A 15,788-nucleotide genomic window follows, 5' to 3' on the forward strand; every position below is an offset into this window, starting at 1 on the left:
CATGGATGCTACCTAGGAATGAATGTAATCTGGCTTCCTAGCAACTATGAATATTCAAAATAGTGAACATTGTTCCCCTGTGAAAGCTGATGAACTGTATGTGAATTGTTTTTTCTGTGACAGGGAGCTCATTAGAAATTTGATGTTATTAGCAGTTTTCCTCAAATTGCAAATCTCCATCATACCAGTATTATGGTAATGATGAAATTAAATTAAATTAGCATATCGTATACCATACTGCAAAAGTGGGAATACATTATAGTAATACAAGGCAACAGATAATTGCTATCTTAATAAGAATTTGTCTTCAGCAAAGATAATTCAGATTGTTTCTTCTTTCAGTCATCATGGACAAAATTCATTCTTATTAGTGAAATCCTCATATTTTGTAAATCCAGTCACAAGTTCCACTTGGTTATATGAAACTATTTCTCAAGCCGAAATATACTTCATTCTGCACTGATAGTCAGGGTACTTGTCTAAAAGCTACCTACCTGCATATTAATGTGCACGTCACATTTGTGCATGCTTTTGGCACCTGATCCATTGAATGAGCTTTGGATCAGGCCCCTGGTTACTCAAGGTGCTTATTGTGTATATTTCACACAAATATTACGTACTTTCCATACTGGGTTCTCAAGCTTCCTTTTTTGCAAAAATCATATGAGTGTTAAACAGTATTCACTAAAATAAATGTTTTCCCTAGTATTTGATTGATTTTTTTAAACTGAGGGTTTGGGGAAATAATTTGATTTGCAGATATGTTTTCTATTTCTGTCTAATATTTTCCAGGTCTAGTGAAATTATTGGGTTGCTAAATTTACATTCACATCCACTCACTACTTGTTTTGGTTTTTATCTCTCCCCTTGCAGTTCCTCCATGGTTTTTAAATCACCCTTCAAACCTCTATGCCTACGAAAGTATGGACATTGAGTTTGAATGTGCTGTCTCTGGTAAGCCTGTCCCTACCGTGGATTGGATCAAGAATGGAGAAGTGGTCATTCCTAGTGATTATTTTCAGATAGTGGTAATTATCTGACTTTTGTCATTGCAAAATTCACTATTTGACTTAAAGTATGTTTTTATTTCTGATTTGTTCATTCTTTTCATAACCAGTGTTTTAACTAGTTTAGCAGAAGCAGGAAACATCTCAGCAAAACAGATCAAATCTCTCTTGCCTCCTGGTGGACAAAGGGGATATGGCACCAGAGTGCTCTATTACAGTCTGACCCAAAGCCCACTGAAGTCTTCCCACTGATTTCAGGGGATTTGGATCAGGCCCTTACTCTTTCATTCAACAGTGGTTTAGATTTTTGTTAAGGATCTCCTCAAGCACAGAACATTGGCTATAACTTCATGTCACATTTTCAATTAAATTGTTATTATTTATCACCTGTTATTGATAAAGTGCCATCAGCGTCACGTATGATGCTTTACTACAGACAAAAAATTATGAATCCACGCTCTGAAGAAATTACACTTTCAGACATAAGTTAGTAAGGGATGACAAAGGGAAGGAAGTGAATGTGGGAGGATGAAGAATACAATAGTGGTCAATCATCAACTGTGCTTATTGTTAAATGCACACCTTCTTTAGTCTGTTCTTTTAAAAATAGATATGTTTAAATTTGAAGATAGCGGATCAACAATTACAATGGAGGTTAGTGATACTTCACACATCTGCATGAGCAAAGGGGTAACACCTTTCTAGCTAGAGAAAACAGGCTGTGAGCCACAATGCAACAATGGGGATAAACTCGGACAAAGGGGAAACAGGGCTTAATATCCTCAAGCCTCTGTTTTAAGGATACACTACTGTACACATTTTAAGTAATCATAAGTGAGAAAGGTAGATATCTTAAAAGGGAGCTAACAAATGCCATCTGGAATTCACAGTTGTGTGCAGATCTTGCAGCTTCTTAGCATTTTCTTTCCCTGTGTAATTTCATTCGGAGTTAAAAGTGAAATAGATATTTCTGCCACAGATATGACATTCAGCTGGCATCCCTCCCTACATTTTTTTCAAATCTGTTTTAGAACATATTTGCAGAACTTGATCTTTCAGTGACGATCCATCAATTTCTTCAAATGCAAAGTATTTTCACCACAGTTAAATTAATAATGATAATGGTCATTTGACATGTATACAATTTTGTCGCCAAAGCACATAATTGATAGTGTGATATGTCACATTCCCATCTTTTATTACACAAATAGCATTACATGTGAGGCATTAAAAGTTAAACATCAATGGTGGAATTTCAAAAGCATTGGCCTAACTACTCTCATGAAAGTCAACAAGAGTTTTATCATTGATTTCAATGGGAGCAGAGTTGAGACCCTGCAGAATGCTTCGGAAAATCCCGTCCCTAATATGTCTATCTTTTGTTACAGCATGATAAAAATATCCACAGGCCATGAGATAATATTTTTCTTTTGATGACTTTGGCATAAGAAGGTTAGCATGTCTCATTCATGTAGATCAGATTGCAATATTTAGTGCCAATTTCCTAGTGAATGCACATTCTAATCAATAAAATGGACTACGTTCCTGTAAATTAAACATCTTCCAATGAATAAAGGTTGGTTTTTACCATATTTTTCTTGTGGAGAAGATTTACTCAGTTATATGGAATCACAAGTTCGTGTTACTTTATGAAGCATCACTGTTTGTTATGAGGAGGATCAGACAGCAATAAATGTACTTGCCAAAGAATGGCAAGTCCCTTTATTATTATTATAATGGGGAGGGGAATTATCCTTTCAATTTTTATTTCCTGAAGAAATATTTATAGCAAGGGAATCTCTCTTGCAGCCTTTTCTTATGCAAATAATTGTCCCTTAGAAGCCAACATTTGCCACGTCACTTAATTCTGCTTGTGCTAGCAGCAGCTAAAACTGAAATCCTGTGCACCAGCAACACACATTGAGTAACTCTTCTGTTGCTGCAGGTCTTTGGGTCTCATGTCATGATGTAGGATCTGACCTTCAGAATGCTGTTTGTACACAAGGTACAAAAGTTGGAAGTTCTTTTATATCTCCCCTGCTGCAAAGAACCAACACAAAGCCCTATTCACCACTCAAGTCCCACTCTAGCTTTTAATATGGGGTTTAACTGTAGCATAGGGTGTTGGGCTGGCCCTCCTCTGTATCCGAGTGAATAAGGGCACAAGCACCATCCTTGTAACAGAGTGGTGCAAAGAGAACAAAAGTATTCCAATGAACGTGCATTTTATTACAATCCACTGGAGTCAAAGACAATATGAACAGAGGCTGAGGTTTCCTAATACTCTCTGCTCTTGTTTCACAAACAAAATATTGTTGAAGCTCCTTAGCAAGTGATGTTCAGTTTGACAGTTTTGTCTAATTATTTCCCTCCCCTTCCCCTCTCCCCTCTTTGTCTCTCTAGGGTGGCAGCAACTTGCGGATTCTGGGCCTCGTAAAGTCAGATGAAGGTTTTTACCAGTGTGTAGCTGAAAATGATGCTGGGAATGCACAGACCAGTGCACAGCTAATCATCCCTGAGCTGGGTAAGATACAAAGGACACAGAGAATCATATCAGCAATTAATACAATTAGCATAAATCCTAGTTGGGCACCTACTATTCCCCCCTTCTTCCCCCCCCCCCCCCCCCCCCCCCCCGCCTTCATTCTCAGGCATGTTAAAAAATATTTAGCTAGCTGGATGGCTTGACTTATAACAGCGTGTTCCTTCTTAGCACTAGGGGAGACGCAGGTCTGTCTTGGTGTAACCTTGAGACTCTCTGTCACTGGAACAATTACAGATGCTAGGTGCATCCCAGAAGTGACACTGGAGGTCAGAATCTCAGCATGAAAAATCAAAGACGGTGTCTTCGCTTTCAACCACTGGGTTCATCTTGCTGAAATATGAGAAGAGGCTGGGGATTATAAAGGGCCAGGGGGAGAGTGTGTGTGTGTGAGGGGGGGGGGGGAGATGGAAGAAACAGTCCATATGGAGTGGAGAATAAAATACTGTATGGCTCCACATTGAACACTCAGAATATTTGTCATAGGGGAAAAGGTAGGTAAAATTTAGCACTGTGATGGCGGGGGTAGCAAAGAGTCCTGATTGAAAGGCTGGTGTCTCTTATACATCAAGGGAACAAAGGTGTGTTTCTGTGGCACAGAAATGAATAGTTTCACAAGAATTATAAACTGTCCTTTCTTGTGACAATACTGGTGGGGTTTGTTTGTTTATGGAATATTAAACTGTAAATACATAAAAACGATGTATTCATTTTAAACCAGATAAGGTAAAACATTTATAAATGCCTTTAAGGTGCTTTCTGTGTTTTATAGGATAGTCGTTTACTTGAAGTGGGTTCTGCTGTATTTGTTAATTATGTAGAATTGTGGAATATTCAGAACTATAGGCTACATCTACACTTGGAGCTAGGGATGTGATTCCCAGCCCAGTAGAAATACTTGTGCTAGCTCTCACTAAAAATAGCAGTGTAGCTGCGGTAGTATGACAAGTGATGAGGAGTGTCATGGGCTAGACGCCTCCAGTACAAACCCACCTGGACCCCATAGGTACATATTTGGGGTGGCTGCCCATGCAGTCATAACTATGCTACTATTTTTAGCATGCTGGCTTGATGAGAGCTAGCACAGGTATGTCTTTGCGAGCTGGGAATCACCACCCTAGCTTGTAGCGTAGATGCAGTCATAGTTCGTTCACACCCTGACCTGGACTGGGAAAAGTAGAAAATTGGTAGTTCATAGTTGTTGATAGATTTTAAAACCAGAAGGGACCATTTTGATCATCTTGTTTGACCTGTTTTATAGCCCATGCTATAGAATTTGTTTTGAAAAGTGTGCACAGAATTATTTTTAAATTGTTACGCTTTACTTAAACTCTGCCATTATTTGAAAAACCAGCATTCTCCAATAATGGCCAATAACTGCAGTAACACGCCCACCCACTGTAGTGCTTTGGACAAGTAATATGGAACACTCTAATAACATTGTAATGTGTTGTTAAAGACCATTGATTTCCTGAAAGGCTTTGATGCTGCAAGCCTTTGTCCTGTGGGCAGTAATATGCCAGGTAGTTGCACTGCAATGCAAATGCAAGCGGTAACTCCAGGTGGGCACAACCAAGGTTAACTGCTAGGTCCAATGCTCCTCACTGAGTAGTTGTAAGTCTCCAGTCCCTGGCATAGCATTTCCCTTACAACAAGTACACACGGTAAACAGAAAAGGAAACAGGACCAATGTTCTTTCTCTATGTTTGTTCCTGAGTACAGAATGAATGATTGCCTGAGCTCAAATTTTAAACCTCTTAATAGTTTGTCACTCCCATTCCCTCTCCCTTGCTATCCAATCCCTCCTTCATTCACTCATTCTTTCTCCGACCAACCCATGTCCAAAATGAAACACCAGCAGCATCTGGGGAAGGCATGGGTCACTTCCCAGCCCGCACCCCGAGCCAGCTTCCTTGTGCAATAATTCCCCACTGTGAACTGTGCCTGCTACCAGGGGATGCAGCTACGCAATGACATTGCTTAATGGGAACCCTGGACAGCGGCATGATTTTCATCCTCATTGTGCTAATGAGACGCTTCACTGTGCAACTCTCCTCTTAGACCTGACTCATGCTATTAATAGACTGGATGTCTGCACAGCAGGATCAGGCTACCCGTGTGCTCCCTGTATGGCTCATCACTTTTTACTTGGCCTTTATGCGCTCAGCACTGTACACCCGCACAGTGCAGAATCAAGCCAGATGAGTATTTCTCTCCTTCTGTGCAGAGTCACCAATGGTGCTACCTTTCCTTTGGGGGAAACATGAACATAAGAAGGTGCTTAAAGAAAAAAACCTTGGCACAGTAACTATACATAGCACATAACCCCACTGATATTTAAGATGGGCAGCTGGGATCAGAATGATATAATGGTACCTAAAAATAAGTTCATCCCGATTAAACATCATAATGGGGGGAAAAGAGGGTTTTTTGTGGGGGGAAGGGTTTGATTTTTTTTTTAAAGCTGAATCTTGCATTTAGCTCATGCTTCTGGAATATATTTAGACAGGTGCAACCTTGGAGAAAAGGGGCCATCGTGAACTGTAATGTAGTTTTATTTCTCAATAGGACCAGTCTAAAGGAAATGGGATAATTCATTACTGTTTCCACCTAGATGTTCAAATGCTGTCAGTAAATTCTGTACTTTTGGTGAGTGTTTATTGTGTTTGGCATTGGATTAGAATGAAAGTAAAAGAAAATGAAGACAAAATCCTAAAGAGCTACGGGATACTATTGTAACTGTCTCCATTTCCCTTTATAAATGATGGATTACTTTTTCCTGGCTATTTAATCAGATCTTCAAACAATGCCACTCCAATTCCTCTGAGATGTTGAGAAGGCCAGCATGCACAGATGGCAGAGAAGCCAGCTATAAATACAAATTAAGTGCTGGGGCCGACCATGGTGGGAAGTACATAGCCCTCTCTGTTTAAATTTAGTCAATATACGGTCACCATATCTTTCACACTCAGTATGAGCTCTGCACTGCACAGCTGTTCAGTTTTGGCCTGTCCACAGGCCTCAAACTAAGGGTTACCCCTAGCAACCATGACAATCTGCTTCTTGCTAAGGCATAGACAATGACCTGTTAAATCCAGTATTCTCGGTTGGTGAGTATTTACGAGAGCCTAATGAAGTTTCAATATAGTCTTTTATTAAATAGTTATATGCCCCTTTTTGTAACCATTAATTTTGAGGGAACAGTGTCCAAGCCATGTAAAAGAGCTAACAGAGTTTTCTTTTTCTGATAGCCAGGGTCAGGCTTATCAAAAAGCCCTTTAGATAAATTAATACTCTTTTTATTCCCTAAAGTAACATTATGGGGAAAATAAATAGCTGACCATTTTTCCTCCATGAGATTCGTAAAATCATGGGAACTGGCATTTTAGTTAGTTGCTAATATCCTTGGCCAGCCTATGATCTTAAAATTAGGAGTGTCATCTATTCAATGGCTGATACATAGTCTATTGGAGATATCCAGTATAGTGTCTAGTAGGGGGTAAATCAGAAAAGCTTATGATTCTTTTCTGTCTCTAGTTACTATGATCCTATTCTGATACCAAATCTTGCTGTTGTCATTACACAAACATGCAGATTGTTCATCTGATTCTGACCTGACTGAACAGCAGTTACTCCTGGTTTCCAGGAATAACATCACCCATGTCCACGATAAAACCGGTGTGAGATCTGATTCAGACCCATAAATTATGTTCAGTGTAAATACTATGGTATGCTGAGTTGAAACTAGACAACAGTGAAATGAGTAATGCAAGGTAATGGGTAGTGAGTTTACACAGATTATAACCTTTACTTCTAGAATTCCAGATGGGTTATAAGATGTTAAATGCTATTTAAATATATATTGGTTAGACATTGGGGAGCAAAGGAGCCTCCTGGGAAAATTAACTGAAATTATAGCTTTTAGCTGAGATTATAGTTATGGAGGCATTGTATTTAACATTAAGTTATGAACTGTATGAGATAGAAATATGATATATGCATAGTCTATAATACATGGATTACTCAACAAATTGAAGTCTAGGACTTTGGGAAAATAAATTTTGGTTTAGGGTTCTTTTTCTTTCATTTCATCATCTTTGAAATACATATTGGAGAAATTGCTCTTCTTTCCATAATGAAGGCTGCAATCATTGTCCTATTATAACCATTCCCTTTGCATCCCTTAAAAAAAACAATAAAAAAATCTTTGTTTCCAAAATGTTTAACTCTATCATCTTCTGCAGCTCAGCTTCCCTGCGTTCTTCAGCCTCCTCCTATGCTCCAAGGCTAACCTGTTTTGTTCCTGCTCCCAGTAAAGAAGGGCCATCCCTGGGGACCTTCTGTAATCTGTAGGATCTGCTGCTAGAGGTTTGCTAGAATAAAGTCCCCTGTATGTTCTTCATAAAGAGAACAGGATGGTTAATAGTGAAGTTTTTGTTAGTGAATTATTTATTTTTAGAACTTAAAAAACATTATTTGTACATTTAAAAAATGAAACATGATGGACATGCATAACTGCAGATATGATGGACATGATCCCAGAGGACAATTCTCCCCAAAGAACTTGCAAACAATTATTTTCATACTTTCACTCAGATTGATCCTTCAAATAGCTTGGCGGGGGAGAGGAGGAAGCAGTGGGAGGAGAATTATTTACTCCATAGTGTGCAAGAACAGATAAAGAAACTAGCCAATATAATCCTGAAATAATCAACTCACATAAATGGATAATTGTCAACCGTGTTTCTTTAATAAATTCCTCGCTAGCCAAATTTTAACTTAAGGATATACACTTGACCATTGATGCATGAGAATATTATTTACCATTGGGCGCTGCAGACATTATGAGAAGTAGCTAACTTGAAAACAGAAAGATAAAGAAAATCATCTGTTACATAAAATAACTAGACAACAGGAAAGTATATGGGCTATTTATGTTACAGAGGGAGGATATACTGTACTCTAAATATTTTAATAATCAGTTATTGTGTGTCCATTCACTGCTACAGGAAATGGGAGAGGCAGTTTCAAACTACAGACTATGGAGAGTTGAGGGTTATAAAGAAAACTTTTGGCAAGCTTTACTTTAATTTCACAATTTCAGATTTTTATATCTGAAATGTTGTAACCATGGAGGTCCTAACCCAAAACGGGATCATGGGGGCAGGGAGGTTGCAAAGCTTGTAGGGGCATCCCAAGATTGCCACCCTCACTTCTGTGCTGGGCTCTGAAAGCAATACCCTCCAAGCTTCCTGCAGTTAGAGGAGGTTACTGGAGGCAGAGGTGGATAGGATCTCCCCCATGCTGCTGGGAGTGCCCCAGCCAGGGGCTCCTAGCTGCTAGTCCATGCCAGAGACAGATTAAGGCAGGGACCCCTGCCAATTTGCCCCTACCCCCAGGAAAAATGGGTGCCCCAGCCCTGGAAGAAGCCCCAGGGCAGAAGCTCCTACTGGATCACCCCAAGCCCTGGGAGGTGCCACCAGGGGAGGAAGCCCAGAGTCAGGGCTGCCCCAGATGGAACAGCGGAGGAAGTCTGTTGCCCGATCTTTAGATTGTGTATTAATTATGTTGATTACTTAAGAATCCCCAGTTATTATTTTGAGGGTTGACAGGTTCTTGTCCCAAGGTCAGGCCCAGTATTATTTCAATTATAATATAGTTGAGAACCCCGATGTGCACAGTTGCAACACTCACACTATCGGAACTCTTTTATATTTACAAATATAGTTTATTTAGCACAGTCACAAACACCTCAACTCAGTAAAGTAGATAGAGATACTACAGAATGTACATCTGCACATCCATATACTCACACCATCCCTTGTGGAACAACCTGAAATGTTAGCCCTCATCACCATCACCTTCCCCGTCATCACCAGTGGCCATCATTCTGGCACCTCCCAAGGGCTACATCTCTTTTTCCTACCGCCCCTAGGCTGGGATGCCACTTTTATAATATGTTATGCTGACACCGCTATGTTCTTTGCATATTCAGTAGGGGATTTTCCCCCTTTTCCTTATTTGTATTTCCTCACCTTACTAATGTTGGACTGTCTTTTTTCTATAGATTACTATATCAATGATTTCAATTTATTATCGTAAACATCAATTAGTTACCATGGCCCTTTTGTGGTTAGGTATCACATTTGTTATTTCTGTCTCAAATGGTTATTTTGGTTCTTTCCAACTTCCATGTTGTGGTGTACCTGTTAAGTTTCATAGGGTATGAACTTAGGAAGCCCCCTATGCCAACGTACTTCAACACATCCTTTATGTTAAAGGTCACAGCCATATATGGATCTTATGCTTATGCTCATCACCATCTATCTAGGTGAAAGGTCCTAATCATGTATGCCAACTTTGCATTAGTTCAACATACAGGATGTGGTCTGTAAGTCCCTTGCGTTACAGCCAAAATATAGTCTAATATAAACCTATACACCTATTCTAATAAAACAAATAATTAAGCCCATAAGAAAATAAGAAACATATAAGAAAAGATACATAGGCAAGCAAGCAGGCTAGCCTTAGATATATCTCGTGTACATGTTGTGTACGTCAGTTCATTGCCAGGACACTTGTGTAGTTGACTTATGTACCTGTGGTCAGAACGTCACCTTAAATTCTATTTTCATCTCCCCAAATACTTGGGGTTTTCCATTGGGCCATTTATCTGTTCAAAGTTCATAGGCCTCGAGCCTTATGCTAACCTGCTGAAGCTAATGTCTTACAAGATAGAGACCTGTAGGTTTCTTGCATTACTGCTGAATATAATGCAAAGCAGAATATAATGCAAAGCAGTGAATATAATAAAGGCAAGCTGGCCCGCTGGGCTACAAATCCCCAGCAGGAGTGGCAGGAGGCAGAAGTCCCGAGCCTGGGCTGCCCCCACCCCAGCTGCAGCCACCAGGAGTGGAAGCCCCTGGGAGGCTATACAACTCTCATTTCTGTGCTGCCTCTGGAGGTGGGTCTGATCTTCCCACCAAGAGTGGCTGTGCAGGGGAAGGACAACTCCTATCCCTCCGCAGCATGGCCAGACTAGGAGCTAGGAGCCCTGGGACCCCAGCAGCAAGGGAGATTAGATCTCATAGGGGAGGGTTGATTTCATGGTCCATGACACGTTTTTCATGGCTGTTAAATTGGTAGGGCCCTACCCTACCCATGCGCTAGGTTGCAGTGTCTGGAGTGGGAAGCCAGGCCCAGCCCTGTGGGGCAGAAGCTGCCACTCTCAAGCTGTCCCCTACCCCCTTCACTGGGCCTTCCCTCCTAACTAGTCCAGGTTTAGTGTTGCAATGCTGGGGCAGAGGGTGCGGCTGCAGTTGGTTGTTGCCCCCTTTGCAATTTAGTATAGGGTACTGTGACATCTGACACCCCAGTATTCACCACTGCCATGTAATTAAGATATGCCTTATACAAAGTATGCCTTGTGAGGTGTCTAAAAGTCTTGATCTGCTAGACGGTAATATCTAGTTGGATTGTATGTGCTGTCGTCATATGTGAAGTTATGAAGTTTGGCTATGTATGTATTACTGAACATGTTGTGAGGTTGAAAACACCCACAAGCTGCCTTTCAGGTCTGACAGTAAAAAGGTCAAACAATGTTAATGGTTTATTGAGGAAATGCACACAAGCACAAGGATTACCCCAGGAACTGTGTACAATAGAAACCTCTCAGAGATAGATCTATGCAATGTTTGACCCAGGTCACAGCAAAAGAGCTTTCCAGAACGTGAGGAGAAGATATAAAAGGGGGAAAATGACATCATGGGGAGACCTCACTCTCCCTATAACAACACATCTGGAAACACCCGAGGAACAAAGACTGAACTGTGGGAAGTGATGGTCCCAGGCTAGAAGGATGTATGAACCTGAGAAAGCCAAGGCAGCTTGTGCCTTAAGAATGTGCCAGCCTGTTTATCATTCAGGGTGAGAATTTGCTAATTTATATCCTACCTATCTAGTATGTTAAGCTCACTTTGCGGTTTTTGTTTATTTACTAAGGTCATCTGCTTTGATCTGTTTGCTATCACTTATAACCACTTAAAATCTATCTTTTGTAGTTAATACATTTATTTTGTTTTGTCTCTAAAACCAATGTGGAACTCAGACATGGGGCAGAAAGCTGTTGCATATCTCTCTCCACATTGAGGGAGAGGGCGAATTTTATGAGCTTACGCTATATGGTTCTCTGTGCAGCGCAAGACGCTACAGTTTTGGGTTTACACTCCAGAGGGGAAGTGCACTTGCATGCTGGGCAATTCCTTAACTGAGCTCTCCCATGCAGAGCTGATCTGTGTGTGCCTACCTGTGTGTGTGCAGGAAGGGGGCTTGAAAGCCTGTCACAGCAGCACAGAGTAAGGGGAACCCAGGCTGGTGGGATAGCAGGGCTCAGTGATGCTACATTGACTCTGTTCTCACTGTTTTTAGCCTTATAGTCAAGTTTCCCCATATTTTTCTCAAGGCCAACACATTTAACAGACAAACCCTCACATTTTTCCTCAGAGGAAGGAAGAATGAGCTGGAGTTTGTCATCTGTGATGTGCAAAGGGACTAGAAAAGTTTACAGTGCTATTTCCTGTAAGTTAGCCAGAGGTAGAGTGGTACAGGAGGAGGAGGAGTGGGAATTACAAGAGAGCTCTCATAAGCTGCAGTGCATGCTGCAAAAGAATACGTTTTATCGCCTTGCCATCTCATTGTATGTTGACAATACAAACTTTTTCTAGAGGTGTTTTTTGGCAGAGTTGTATGACTGTGTGGTGTAACCACCACTGTCACCTCTGGCAGGTGGGAGCAAGGGCCATCTCTCTCAATGCGTATACTAATTAATGGCGGGTGTATTAGGAATGTACTATGTCATCATCAAGCCTGGAATCCTGCTTCCAACAGTGGCTACTAACTGAAGCTTCAGGGGAAAGCCAAAAAACCCTAACAACATGAAGCATATAGCCAGGTGCACACTACCATAAATGGGATGGGGAATGGCTTCCTGACCCCATCATGACCTGAGAGCTGATTGCCCTTGTTTAGTATGCATACATAGCTAGAGTGCTGTTCAAGCTTAAAGCACCATATAAGCAGTAATAATAATGATAAATATACATTTTGTTTATGTATTTTATGGCGGCCTTCACCATAATATCATGACTGTGAATTTATAATGAAACCATGCAAAAATGCTAAGTTAGCCAAATACTTTTTGGCTTAAAACATTTCCACTTAAGTTACCTTGTGACAGAGCACAGCCTAAAACTATCTGTGTTGAAAGCCTGATAGAAGATGTGTGCCTTGCTGAAGGCTACCAACTTCAGGCTATAGCAGGCCATCACAAGGAGCAATTTCCAGAGTCCATTTTCAAAAGTGACTTAATGAGGATAGCTGGTTCAGTGGTGGGGGCACTAGCTTTGCTTTTTGGGAGTCCTTAGGTCAAGTCCTTGTTGTGTCACAGGCTTCCTCTGTGACTGTGGGCAAGTTATTTAGTGTCACTGTACCTCCATTTGCCATCTGTAAAATGGGAATATTAGCCCATCCTTACATTAGAGGGACGTTATTAAAGATTGTGAGGTTCTCAGATACAACAGTAATGGGCCCATATAAATATATATCTAGGAGCCATAGTTCCACTGATTCTCAATGAGACTTGGACACCTAAGTCACTTCTGAAAATGGGGTTTAGGGTAACATTTTCAAAAGGTACTTAATTCACTTAGGAACCTTATTCTAGTTGAAAGTTGACAGGACTAAGGCTCCTTAGTCATTTAGACACCTTTTGAAAATTCAAATTTAGAAGATAACAAAGATGAAAACATTAAGGCCCAATAGCAATATAATAGAATTTTACAAACTTTATTCTAAAAACATAAAGTGTTTAAGAGAGAATCTCCTATCTATAGCTTAGTAGGGACAGTATTATGTATTAAGTTATATATAAATAGTTTAATTTAAAAATAACTATAAAAAAGATTGTTTTCCTCTTAAATCGATAGTTTGTTCTTAAACCCAGCTACAGAATCTAATGAATAAGTTTTCTTTATTTTCTTAATAAATAATACATAATAGTAATAAATAATAGGGGAAAGCTAGAAGGCATTTCGCTAACACATTGTATTAAGTGATGCTAATTACAATATCCCTTAGTGTATATTGACTTTACATAGTAACTTCAGAAGAATCACAAGATGGAATGAATAAGTGCACAATTAGTCCTAATACTTCAGGATCAGTTAGCATTTAATTTGTTAGGGTAATAGCACTGAATTGACTATCTATGAGTATGAAAAATGATGTACTTCCTAGTCTCATATTAGTTACTTGCAGACAATTAAGTGTAATTATTATCACTTTATATAGGAACTCCTACTATAAATTCAGAGCCTTGTTTTCATTTCATTTAATTTCAACCTTGAAAAAGAAGAAATGTGTTGTGGTTTTAACAAACGTTATGTGGATGACTAGACTGTTATACCCCTGGAAACCTCATTTCCCAAGAAGAAATTTTTGTGTACAAAGCAAATGTTTCCTTGAACAGTGCTAGAGGGCTTTCCCTTCACCCTCTCCCCTGGTTCTTGTGGACAGAAAGCAGAAGACCAGACGTCCGAAGTGTAGACAATGAGAAGTTTATTGGGGTTAAATATCAGAGGGGTAGCCATGTTAGTCTGGATCTGTAAAAAGCAACAAAGAGTCCTGTGGCACCTTATAGACTAACAAATGTATTGGAGCATAAGCTTTCGTGGGTGAATACCCACTTCGTCAGACTATTGGGGTTAGTTTCCAGCAAACACGTATTCCATAACTCTGACGCCGCAGAGTCTTGTTTCCCAGTGTCCCCAGGAGACATAATTATACTTGAAATGCATGCGCCCAGTCCCACTCCTTACAACTTAAGTGTCATGTTCCATTTTGGGTCTGGGGTCTTCATTCCACCTTTTTTGTACCCCATGGGAGGGGTAAGGAATGAGGTTGTGCTCCGGTCCTGGACGGGCATTTCTTTGGTCTTTTAGTGTTTTATACTTCCCCGCCCCCACCACTCCCAAGACCCTTCGCCCCTCCTGACGGGTTGCTTGATTTTGCCTTGAGATAGGGGTTGAGGCAATCTTAAAGTGTGCTCTGAGTAACACTTTAACTACTCTTATCTATTCCCATTGCACTAACAAATCCATCTGACTAGGCAGAAGCAACATCACAGTGTCTGTGTCCTTTGTTTACACATATTAGTCTAAGAGTATCAAAAAGTCAAACCCAAAATTCTATCCCAGGGCTAACAAACAGACCAGATACTAACAAACAGCTCATGTAATAGTTGCTCATTCAGATTTGGCACAACCTCAGGCTTTTATGTCTTCACTTACAGTAATATAGCATATTACATAGTGATCTAGCGCTGTAGAAAAAATCCCCAGAATTTGCTGACTCAAGTTTTAGCTAAGCCTTAATAGATTATAATGTCAGTTAAGTTTGGGGAATTCAAATTGTTGATGTTTTACTGCTACCTGCAGTCTAACAGTTATCCATCTGTTTCCACTCATCTCTGAATGTGGCAATTCTCAAAAGTAATGTGCACCGAGAAGGTTGATGGGTTTCTTTTATTTCCCGTTGTGTGAACTGCAGACTTATGATTGCATGGATGAAACAATATATATATATATATATATATATATATATATATAATGTTATGTGGTTATTTTTTGAGTTTTACATTAAGTTACAGGTGAAGAACAAAGAGACAATCATTATATATGTGATATAAGCACGCACATGTTTACTCATAAACAAAGGAAATCAAGTACACAGTGAAGATGTAATAGTCATTGCATCTTTTGTTCAAGGTATCAAATAATTAAGCGCTTAAAGGTAGCCCCGCTGCATCAGCATATTTTAGCCATAAACAGAACAGTTAGCTTCTGCAGGGTATTTGGTGCTGACTGTAGGGTTACCATATTTTGTGCCTCCTAATGGAGGACACTCCCGGGGGCCCCGGCCCCGCCCCCAACCCCGCCCACGCCCCCGCCCCAACTCCGCCCCCTCCCAAAGTCTCCGCCCCCTCCCCTGCTTGAAGCCTGAAGCAGGTAAGGGGGAGTGTGGGGGGGAGGAGGCACGGCCCAGGCTGGCCCCCGGCGGCTCCAGCCTGGGTCAGCTCGGGCCCTGGCCAACCACCCCCGGCTTCCAGCCCCCCGGCCCGGCTCCCGGCCCCCCGACCCCGGCCCGGCTCCCGGCCCCCCGACCCCGGCCCGGCTCCCAGCCCC

At 40.8% G+C, this 15,788-nt stretch overlaps 1 protein-coding gene across 1 annotated transcript in view; it reads left to right on the forward strand.

Moving 5' to 3' along the window:
- DCC (DCC netrin 1 receptor) overlaps window positions 1-15,788 on the forward strand; it is a gene marked incomplete in the record, with an annotated part of 974,185 nt that overhangs the window by 586,700 nt on the left and 371,697 nt on the right. The window contains 2 exon segments of the mRNA XM_034774393.1: window positions 874-1,028; window positions 3,411-3,531. Of these exon segments, the coding sequence (XP_034630284.1) occupies window positions 874-1,028; window positions 3,411-3,531 (276 nt within the window).

Source organism: Trachemys scripta, chromosome 6 (genome assembly GCF_013100865.1).
Source record: "Trachemys scripta elegans isolate TJP31775 chromosome 6, CAS_Tse_1.0, whole genome shotgun sequence".
Lineage (NCBI taxonomy): Eukaryota > Metazoa > Chordata > Testudines > Emydidae > Trachemys > Trachemys scripta.